This window comes from Polyodon spathula, chromosome 21 (genome assembly GCF_017654505.1).
Source record: "Polyodon spathula isolate WHYD16114869_AA chromosome 21, ASM1765450v1, whole genome shotgun sequence".
NCBI lineage: Eukaryota > Metazoa > Chordata > Actinopteri > Acipenseriformes > Polyodontidae > Polyodon > Polyodon spathula.
The window spans coordinates 22,321,773-22,333,358 of NC_054554.1; the positions used below are offsets into that span (position 1 = coordinate 22,321,773).

The window sequence follows — 11,586 nt, forward strand, 5'->3', positions numbered from 1 at the left end:
GAGTCACTCTTGACTAAATGTGTTGCCTATTTCCCCTGCCAGTCCAACTGATGATTGGACATGTTTGAACACAATTCACAAAATCTGTCAATTTTGATTTCACTACATAGATTTACTAGTTGGTTTCTAATTAACTGGCATAAAGTCAAGTATGTGAATTGATGGAAAATCTAAACATAACAAGTATTGTAGGCCTACAAAATCAAGTTAATTACTATACTCTAAATCAGAAAATACTGTAGGTTGAATAGCTCTGTGAAAGTACTCCAAACTCTCACAAACAAATGATATTGAAATTGAGGCTATAATAGTGTATTGTATATCTGTCACATTACAAAAACATTAAAAAGAGTAAGTAGTGGGGTTCTGAAAACTACAGCATCATTACACCCCCATAGGTTGCTACAACTTTTTAAATAATGAATATCATATTTAAAGTCCTTTCAAAGCTCTTTTCCAAATGGCTGCTCTAGTGGATTGGGGTTTGAGATCTGTCCTCTAAATCACTGTAGGAAGAACAGCAAGTGCTCTGGCTTTTCTGTTCCACACCACATCATGGATCGTTACTGCTGTGCTACCTGTTTGACAATGTGGGCAACAATCCTTACACTATCAGTGCACTAGAGCGGCCATTTTGAAATGAGCTTTGAAACAGAATTTAAAGTGTAAAAAGTGGTTCGGATGTTAACAATGAAAAGGAAAATTACTGGTATGTTATTTAAACAGTTATAGCAACACATGGGGATGTGTAATGCTGCATTTTTTTCAGAACCCTGCTACTTATTCTTTAAAAGGAATGTTATCAACATTATAATTTGTTTACATTTCATACAAAAAATGTACTCAGGTGCCAGAGTTAGTTTTCCACAAGGCACAAAAATGGCAAAAAGCCCCCAAGGCACTTACTGTAGTAACCATGGTGACCAGTTAAGTGCACAGCTAATTTCATTGCACAGTTGCTGTGCAAATGACACTGGGTAGCCACCCGAAAGCACTGTTTTCAGCTAAATAAACACAATGCATTAGGCACAAAAGTACAGTGGGTAGTTTGAGCCCCTATTTGTCAACACTTGACAATGTTCACAGAAGGGTTCAGGAATATTGCGGTTCTTGTAAATGAATGTAGTAGTTACCATAAAGAATTCAAAAGAATAATTAAGATTCATTGACCCTTTTAACCTAAAACATAATTTGCCTTTTTACTTCCACAGTACAGCCTTCTGTGCCGTCTACTTGAAAAGCTTGTTGAATTTGGCTGAGGCCCACTTTACAGCCTGTGTTTTTTTGTCATGTTTAATGAGCTATTTAAAAATAGGAGGGCATTCTCCAAACATACACTATTAAAAACGCCAAAGTCTTTGATGAAAGCCCTAATTCAATGTTACCCCAGGTATATTTAATTTATATGCCACCACAGAAAAAATAACAATTTAAACGTTCCTTAGAGGGAAGCATTTGCGAGTCAACTGAAGATTTTTAAATGGATTTGTACACAGAGCAGGGTTCTGCCCAGGCCTTTTAAGCCTGTCGCCACCCAGCTGAAAAAACCTGATCTGCCCAATACTTAACAATAAGGATCGATTGTGCTTCTAGCCGACTAAATCACTTGCGTGTTGCTGGGTGAAAAAAAAATCTTGGAACCACATGACAGCTGTGTTATGTCTTGACACAACACTTAACCAATCAGCGAGCTGAAGGGGCGGGTTTTCTGTGTTAAGTAATTCGAGAAGCTACAACGTTAAAAATGACTGCTAAAAAAAAAACCCAATTATTTTAAAAGCAAAAACAGTGACAATGAATTCAGGGGGGTCAAAACAAGCCAGCGATCGGCGCAATCTATATTTGCACCAACTATTTTATTAAAAAATAAAATATTACAATTATTTGAGTATTATCATTCAGTCCATTTTTTGTCATATTGTACTGTAAGGTGATATATAGTACATAATAGCTATACAAAAAATAAATAATGCATATTCCTTTTGTTGTGATATCATAACAATATGTACCCAGGTGCTTGTGAGAGATATTGGGGGTTCATATATAGAGGCTGTACGCCTTTAAGAAGAACACTTGTCAGCTGACATACAAATGCTTAAAGTGCAGGGGTGCTGGATTATTAAACTCCGGTTTCATGCAACAGTTATGATGATGACCAAACGTGAGCGAGTACCGTTGTGTAAAAAAATTGTTAAAATGAACAGGAGCATTCAAACAATATAGATCAGTGAAAAACAAAAATACGTGCATTAACAAAATGCCCTGAAAACGTAACATAAAGAAAACTATTTAAATGAAGCAATAAGCTCAATAATTAAGCTAAAAAGGAAGTGAAAAGTTTACCTTTTTTTTTTGTGAACTCCAGTAAACATATGCTATCTATCCCCAACCAAATCGTAGAGCGCCTAAATAAGCAGGGCAATTTACCATAATAAAAAACAGTAAAGAAAAAGAAAATGTAGAACATAAAAAAGGCGCCACCAGATAGAGTCAATGAAAGATGACACATTATTCACATTCTTTGTTGTATATTTGAGGCGAGGCAAGTTTATTTTTCCATTAAAAAGTGCTCCCGGGTACAATGTTCTGCCTACCGTAATGTACAGTACCAAGGTCTTCACAAATTCAAAATGAATCTCAGTAGAGTCAGCATAACATTTCAAAGTCTTCAGATTGCTGTATGTATTAGCTACAGTATTACATTGCGCCTTCCACTGTGATCAGTGCTGCAATTTTATTGAACTACAATCAGGATCTAGAACCTAACTGATCATGAGAGCTGCTGGTGAGATTAAAAACCAATGATCAGCCATACCCATCCTCACATTCGACATGGCCCTGTTTCATCATTGTATTTTATACAGCAGGTACTGTTGAATATTCATGAGGATTAGCCAACCTATCCTGTCCCAAGTGTAATGCATGAATCACATAATGAGACATAAATGCTTAGGATTTATTTATGCAGCAGCACCCATGACTGAAGCACCAAAACGCAAGTCACAGCACGTACAGTGCAGTGCATTTTGGAGCATGCACCTCAAATTGCAATGCATGCAGCATGATAACACTACTGAACAGGGTTGTTGTCAAGCAGTGTTTTGGGGGATTTCCATCTACTATTATTACCCCAGAGTGGTTATCAGATTCTGTGGTTTAAGCACTTGACATACAGTACACATTTGTCTGCACCTAATCTTCATTAATAAAGTCAAGCAGGTATTGCTTTGGTTGAGGCTTGCGGATCATTTTGCTTGCACTGTGTGTTTAATTATTAGGTTGAAACAATTGCTGTAAATAGCCTACACCATCAATACGGTTTTACACTTTAAGTGTTAATATTTGATTGTCAAATATTCCATGAAATTAAAAATGTGTCTTATCTAATTTACTGTCAAGAACGTAATCTGTGCTGTTGCTTCTAATTCACTGACAATGTCTGAACAAATACAGGATAATGATGCAGAGATCAAGAGTAATTTGCTTTATTAATTTACGTTATACATTATAAGATGAAGCTTTACAGTAAACTAATGTGATCCATATGGGTCTCCATCCATTTGCGTTTCCTTCCATACGATGATGCAGACATCCTTCGGTCTGGTGTAGATGGATGAAGTGTACTGTTGGCTCCAGGGATCATCTTATTTTGTCTCCGCAGCGCATTAGCACACACAAAGGCTGCGATGCTGGCTCCGAGCTGGCTTCCAAGTGGGCACCTTCCATCCTCTGTGTTTCGTTGACTAGCCCACGACAGCTCAATCGAGCTCGCTGGTAATTCTGGCATCCCAGCATATCACCCTCCGTCCCCCACTCAACTCAACCCAGCTTATTTACCCGTACATCAGCGTTTCTTTCTTTCTATTGTGTTTGAGATCCCCAACCAGAATATTTCTGTCTCAACCACAGCCATTTGCTGCTTCTTTCTGCTGCTTCAGAGAAGTTCTTCACTGTGAGACGCAACTCTTGGCCACTGAATCCGACGTCTCTGAGAAACCGGGTTGTAGAGTGTGCCACAAATCCTTGACAACCCACCTCCACTGGATAAGCCGGACTCTCCATCCTCGCTGTTCCGTTGACCAACATCTGCCAGCATTTTCCAGTCTCTAGCAGCTTCCAGTTGTCTTGGGCAAGGCTTGGTTTTAACACCTTTTCTTCTTTTATATATGTTTAATTTAACAAGTACAATACTTTAGAATCTCATTTCATATGTGGATTTTACTGTACCGCTGCTGAAACTTAAAGCAAGAAAACAGAGAACTCTGTTACTGGTTACAGTATGTACTGTAACCTGCGTACTGTACTGTTCAAAATGTTGTACTTCACTCACTTTTGTTTTTGGCAATTATGTAAATCTAGATCTTGGATTAATTTTCCAGTGTGTCTAATTACTGTATAATCCACAAAAGATAGTTCTAAACCATAATTATCACCCCTCTGCCTCATCATTTTCAGACATTCCGAGGCTGGACTTAGCAAAGAAAAGACTTGGACACAAGCAGTAAAAAACCCAGAGGTTACTACATTTAAACGAGAAACTACAGAATCAGAAATCCAGCCAGACTGCACTGCAAACATACGCTATAATAAAAAACATGATCTCATATCTGATTGAAAAGATGATAACACCACAAAGTATTCAATGGTATAACATCCTTAGTAAGTGAACTTGAAGGGCCATACAGTAGCTTTCTACTAAATGGTTTAATGGACTGGTGTGTTAGACCTTTAAAAAAAATGGGAGTTTTTTTGTACAGTAACAGTCAGTGTGCAGAGGATAATGAATATGTCGTACTGCCTAGTACTATAGAATTAAAACACAAAAGAGGTTCCCAAGATATGGCTAATAATAATAACCCAGCTATTCAGGGAACAGCTGGTGCCATAGAACGTCCAATACCAAGTTTCATTACAATGTATGCTTTGAGTATAGCACAGTACAAGTATAGACAGAAGGTGTCTCAACTACAGAATCCCTGCTGGTAATTTGAGACTTTTAACATGGAATTAGTGATCTCACAGCATTCAAACAAGGAATCAGAAGAAAAATGTAACTACTGTAAGAAATATGGTGTAATTGCCCAGACCAATGTTTTACCTGCTGTAAAGCAACCCCATAGCTGTGAGACAATGATTTGTACCTGCAGTTTACAGTTTTTACCAGATACATCAACTGTCACTATTGACCAGGGGTGTTCAATTCTGGTCCTGAAAAATCAATCCACATAAACAAAAAAAGAGATTCTTAACAAGAATGTCCTTGCCAAGTTTCATCACAACTACTGGAAGAAGGTTTACCTCTGTGTTTAACTGGCAAACACTGGCTAGAGATTTAAATTGGTTCAATTAATTGTGGTTTTAATGGTACGTGGTTAGACTGTCTAGACCTGCTATAGAATGTGGTTCTTAAAGCAGGTCTGACTATTCTGGAAAGGCTTTTAGTCACAGAAAATCTGAGGGAAAAGTTAGTGACACACAAAGGTTCTGTCCTTGAACAAAGGAAAAACTGGCAGTAAAGTGTAGCAGGTCGGTGCACTGTGGATCAGAACTGAAGGACAAGAGTCTAAAGATTGGAATTCTGCCCACAATGGTACATGTATAGTATGGAAGCTGTTTCATTTTTAACTACCATAGTGAGCAGAAGTGAGACACTATTTTGTCCCCATGCGTATCGAATCCTACAGTGTATCTTGGCCCACTTGCGCAATTTTGCTATTATAATTTATTTTATGTTTTTATAACTGTATTGTTTGTTTTTTTTTTTACTTTTTTAACAGGAAAACAATTACTATATTGTTAACTGCAGTAATATACGAATAAAAAGGTTAAAATAAAAGAGAGAGAGTGAGAGAGAGAACAGCACATTGACAATAAGCACGTAGTATAGGTACAATGTCAGAGAGAAGAGAGAGAGACACATGGTAAGTTAATTTTAAAGGAAGTTATGGAAGACGGGGCAGTCTGAGCAGATCAATGTGGGAGAGAAAGTGTTTGACTGTTGCCCAGATAGAGGGACATTCCCAGGTACTACCCAGAAAAGTGCAACTAGTGGGGAGGGGTGCTATCATAATTTTAAGGTAAAAAGTCTCTTTAAGTGTATTACTGTCTGTAAAAGATAAGAAAAATGCCAGGAAGGGTCCTGTTTAGATGACGTATTTATGCCTTTGGCTGTTCAGATCAACTGAATAAGCCTGTGTATCAAATGAGATAACAGGGGAAAACTGCTTCTAAAATCATATAAAAAAAAATCACTAAATTATCAGGGTCAGAAAACTTTGAAAAGACTGGAAATTACAACCATTGACATGTTTCATATTAGGTCTATATCTTTCCAACAAGGGGCTGATCCATGTATTACTGCTGTAGGGGAAGGATGCTTTTTGCCCGTTTTATTTCCAGACCTCGTTCTAGATCTTGTGGCATGTTTCCAAGTCTGTAAAACATAAAGCTCTCTACAGTAACCAGACATCAGGCTACACAAAAGTCCACCTGCATTAATCTTGTTTTTGAGCATTGGTAAATCACTTTGTCAAAGTTCAATATTTCCCTGACAGTATAATTTAACACATGTAAAACTCTCCTCTCCATTTCTAAATAGGGCTGACCCAATTAAAGGTGATCTCACACTGCTGAAACTGCTTTAAAAATCAGTCTAGAAATACAAAAATAAATTTAATTAACTCAATGATTACCATTTTCCGTCTTTTTTCAGTGCCAGTCCCAGTCCCAGTGCCAAGCCTCAATTTATCACCTTTTTTCCATATTTTTCTAGACATTTACAACAGCTAGAACTTTACTCCACTCAGAACAATCACTCAATATTTTAGTATCTCTTTTTAAAGATGTGCAAATTAATCTTAATATTAATAATTACTCCCCAAAGCAGGGGTGTGACATGGTGTAGACCTGCTTTATTTATTCATTTATTAATGTATGTATTCATGAATCAAACACCGATTACTAAGACACCATAACTTGAAAACAGCTGTGACTGGGATCAAAAATGTAATATTTTGTTTTTTAAAGATTATTTTGGGAGTCAAATAAAAATGCTTTCATAACAGAAAAGTCAGAGATTACAATGTTACACTTAATCTGCTGCTTACAAGGAACCTAAACCACATTGCCATCTTATAACAAACACATCAATACATAGCATATGAGTAATAGACCAAAGCCAATCATTAAAGAAATTTTAGAGGACATTTTCTCTGCTTATAAACTCTTACTATTTTTAAAACAAATCTTAGCCTATTAACTCAAGGTCTTCCTTTTAATGCTCCCATAACAAACACTGTAGTCGGCACTGTGGTGGGACTACAACATTTTCCATAATTTCTCTAATGGACAGCAATAACCCATATATTTCAACCGGTCACCCTGAAAACAGGCCTACCCCCACACAGTGTAAAACTGAGATATGGAAACAAGCCTGGTATGAAGCCAAGCCTGAAAAACAATTTTGAGATTTAAAAGCATGATAGTCTTTTAAAAGCAATAGGGTTGACCCTGTACACAGACCTCTTACAATACTAATCCTTGGTGCTCTAGAAGCCTACTGCTAATACAAAACAGACTATGTTAACAGTCCTGTTTGTTTACATGGTCCGCTTGGTAATTGTATCTGTGAGCATGCACTACCAGCTTTTTTCTCAAAAAAAAAAAAAAAAAAATCTAATGGAATTAACAGAATTACTTAACTGTAGAAAACAAATTGCTTATTATATATATATATACAAACACCTTCAATTACTGTTATAGTGTTATATAAGTTTGCATTTTATTTCAATAACTTGGTCCCGTTTGCCCCTGGACCTGTACAGAATACTGATATATATATACAGTGATAGTTAGATATTTGTAATTTCAGTCCAGGTAGGCAACATTTGTTTATTTGTTTATTTTGTATATCTAGTGTTACCATACCACCTACATATTATTTTGTATGTTTTCGATTGACATTTTCAACCTGCGCGGTACAGAAATGGCCTTTTAAATGTTTAAAAAAAAAAAAAAGTTATAAGTATGTTTACGTTATAGAAATGTGCCAAAACAATAATCCCCCAACCCGTTTCCTTTCTTAAATAACAACATTTAATGTGCAAGCAGACTTAAGTTTAAGTAAACTGAACACAAAAATATATCCTAACTACACGGCATCTGGAATCCTAAATGTGCATCCTTTTTACGATCCATGACTCAATACATATGCCTCAGGATTAAACGGACGCTGGAAATTGAAACATCTGTGGTAAATTAAATATAACACCCTGTCTGAGCTAATGACGAGAAATAAACCAGCCATATCATAACCATCACATATCTATTGACAAGTTAACTTGATACAGTATTTGGCTTGTTTCAAATACAGATAGTATTACTCCTGTATGGAGGGGGGCAGATTGCACACTACAGGAATGTTCAGCGTGGACATGCATACCTTTTTGACAGGTTAGAACCGATCAATGTGCATGCTTCTAAATCCAACGAGTCCTTTTTGTTTCTTTTTTGGAAGTGGAAAAGCACATCCGCTGTAACAGTATACAGATCACACGGTTGTAAAAAGAAGTAGATTAAATCATAATTTAATTACCTGATTTAAATCCTGGTCGGTCAAGAGGTGCAATTCTCTTGGTTTGAAGCAGTTCTGACATTTGCTTTTGTTAAAAATGTTTGCCTGGAATTTCCTGCAAGTGTTGTCCTTAGCTCCAGACATTATTTACGGTGGGGTTTTTTTCTCACTCCTCCAAAAATGCGAGTACAGAAAAATAATAAATGAAATAAAAAAATATTCGTGTTTTTAATTTCAGTATTGTTCATCCAAGTTGTAAAAACAGCTTAGCCATCAGATTGATGGTCCAAATAACGTTTTCACCGCTGCAGTGTAGACAGACGTGTCCGTTTATTGACAGCTTTCCACAGTTTCCACTGTGATTTGCAAGCTACCTTTTTTTCTCTCACGGTTTGCTCGAAGCTGTCTTTGGCCTGTGTAAGAAACCAACCCGTTAACAACTCCGGTATTCCGAAGAATCCAGAATGTTTACTGTTAAAATCCCAAATCACAGCGTTCTACACTCAATTCCGGTCCCATCTAAAAAATAAAATTAAGCTAGGGCATGAGGAAATATCTTGATTTTAGCAGTTGCCATGTGATGAAGTTTCTGACTGTCTAATACCCCTGCTCCCGAGTCGTCAGCTCTTTGAATTTGCACTGCTTGTTTCATTCAGTTCTTCGGGATTTGTCATCCCCCTTTAACGACAAAAATATAACAACCTTCCGCGGTCGGAATGTGCGGTGGTGAGTAGACACGAACGTTGTTTTGATTTTGATTGTATGTATTTTGTTATTGTTTTCGTTAATACATCCCAGGGAACGATCTTCTGCTTTTCTTTTTAATAATATTGAATGGAGGAGGGTCGCAAACTCAGATTTGCTGTTGGAATTTCATTGAATCTCGCGAGACTTCCCTTTTCCCCAGCACTCCATTTTGCTAATGACATCGGTCGTGGAGATTTCATAACAGACCCTGGATTTAATCATGTGACTTTCGCCTCCCCATTATCACCCAGTGAGGCTTGCTTAATGTTTCAGGTGCAACTCACTGTACGTAAGCCATTTTCAAAATGACAAAGGAGTACGAATGCAAATCGAAACCGCCAGCCACAGTGAAAAGGGTATGACCATTCAAACGTACTTTGTATGTAATTATTAACAGTACAACACATTTACAAAAAAATAAAAACTCACATTACCCACTATAACTACCAGTGCCCCTTTAGTTTTCTTCGAGTTTAGGTGTGAAATGTATAATTTTGTATTAGGCAACTGTTCCTGAACACAGTAGTTAGCCTACCTGCAAATAAACCCCAGAACGCACTTTTATTAGGGCAAGTAGACGTAGGTCTGTTTTAATGATGAACTCGCCCATACATTTTTCAAAAAATTATAACAAATACATTGCTTATTTTAAAATAAGTTAGCTTTTCATTCCTGTTGAAAAATTAGTTTCCATAGATTTAATGAAAATGTGTGTAAAATAAACCCCCATGTTTACTTAGTTTGTACAAAATATTGTTTGTAAACTAAAAACAAAAGGTACAATATTTCAATTGTGCATCTAAAATTCTAAATCATATAAAATTTAAATGTTTGAAATTATTTCCAGTTTGCCCAGCAGTCCAAGGTCCAGACATTGTAAAGGCTTGGTTTTAAATTGTTAAAATCACAAAATATTTTTACTTTTTAACACTGCAAACTATTATAGGCTCTGAAAATAATTTCAAAGCATTCCAGTACAGCAGGGTATGCAAGTATAGACTATTTGGGTCTGGATATGGCAGGTACAAAGTGAATAAACTAAACGAGCACCACTCAAAACAGCTGACTGGTAAACAAATTTATTAAACCAATGCATATGAACATTGTTAGTATACTGCACTGAAACCATTTAATGAGTTACCCTATAGTCTTCCTGCATAGTTACCTATAGCTGAACACGTTGAATATAAATGTAGTTTTTTCATATAGGTTTCATGTTAGTCTTGTGCATTTGCAAATTCAATTGGTAAATTAAAAGACCAACACAAACACCAAAGATTAGTATTAGGGATTATAATTCGTGACCTTTTTGAAATAATTAGTAGTGTACATGTTTGTACTTTTGTATATGGAATTGTTGTAGTAACAAGAAATGTGTGATTTTGTGAACAAAAAAAAGTAAATTATCTCATGGTTCCCAAGACTAAACTTTAATTGGTCAGTATATCAGACGTTTATCCCTGACACTAAGAATATACATACTTAGGACAGCCACTTTGTATTGGAGGTCAACAGAAAAATTGCCCAAGAGTTAAACTGTAACAAATAGCCCTAGGGATGTAGAAATAAATCTGCGATGCTGCAGTTGAGCTGTCATTTTGTTTACTGTGGGGCTGCATCAAGGGTATTGGGTTGACTGGTCGACATTAGATGATTTTTTTTTTTAGGCAACAGCACATACTATTTATTATCAATAGCCAATTGGGTTTCTAGTTTCAATCCAAGGGTTTAAATGTTACATGGGAATTACGCATTCAATATCTCTACTTTCCTTGATCTAACCAATCAGTCTTTCATAGGTAGCCTGTAGCACTGCACCTGTATTGATTCAAAATACTAAGCATGCTGCAAAATACCTGTTTCATTATAGCCTTGCCTCTAAATTTTATATGTAGTTTTATTCATCATATTTTGCTTCTCTTTCAACCAAACATTCAGGCTGTGTTTAAGACAGACACTCAGTATGGGTTTCATTAAACTTTAAATATTTTGAGAATATCATACCAAAACAATTCTAAAAATAAAAGTAAAATGATGTTGCATGTCAATATACTTTTTTACTTTAATAATATAAAAAAAAAAAAATACAATCAGCATCACCTCATACACTCATATGATCCAATTGTAAGTCCAAAATAAAACGACAACAGGAAATTAATTCAACCTTTTAAAAATAACCGTGAACAAACTTTAATTTAAACATAAATGAAATAAAACAAAGAAAGTGGCTAGCTTGCTATTTTGCTCAAAAAAAAAAAAAAAAAAAA

At 36.1% G+C, this 11,586-nt stretch overlaps 1 protein-coding gene across 1 annotated transcript in view; it reads right to left on the reverse strand.

Annotated features, from left to right (window-relative positions):
* The window catches only part of LOC121296241 (protein outspread-like), an 88,608-nt gene extending 79,138 nt beyond the window's left edge, over positions 1–9,470 (reverse strand). The window contains exon 1 of the mRNA XM_041221584.1: positions 8,594–9,470. Within this exon, the coding sequence (XP_041077518.1) occupies positions 8,594–8,716 (123 nt within the window). The 5' untranslated portion in view covers positions 8,717–9,470. The remainder of the gene's footprint in view (positions 1–8,593) is intronic.
* Between the last annotated feature and the right edge of the window lie 2,116 nt (positions 9,471–11,586).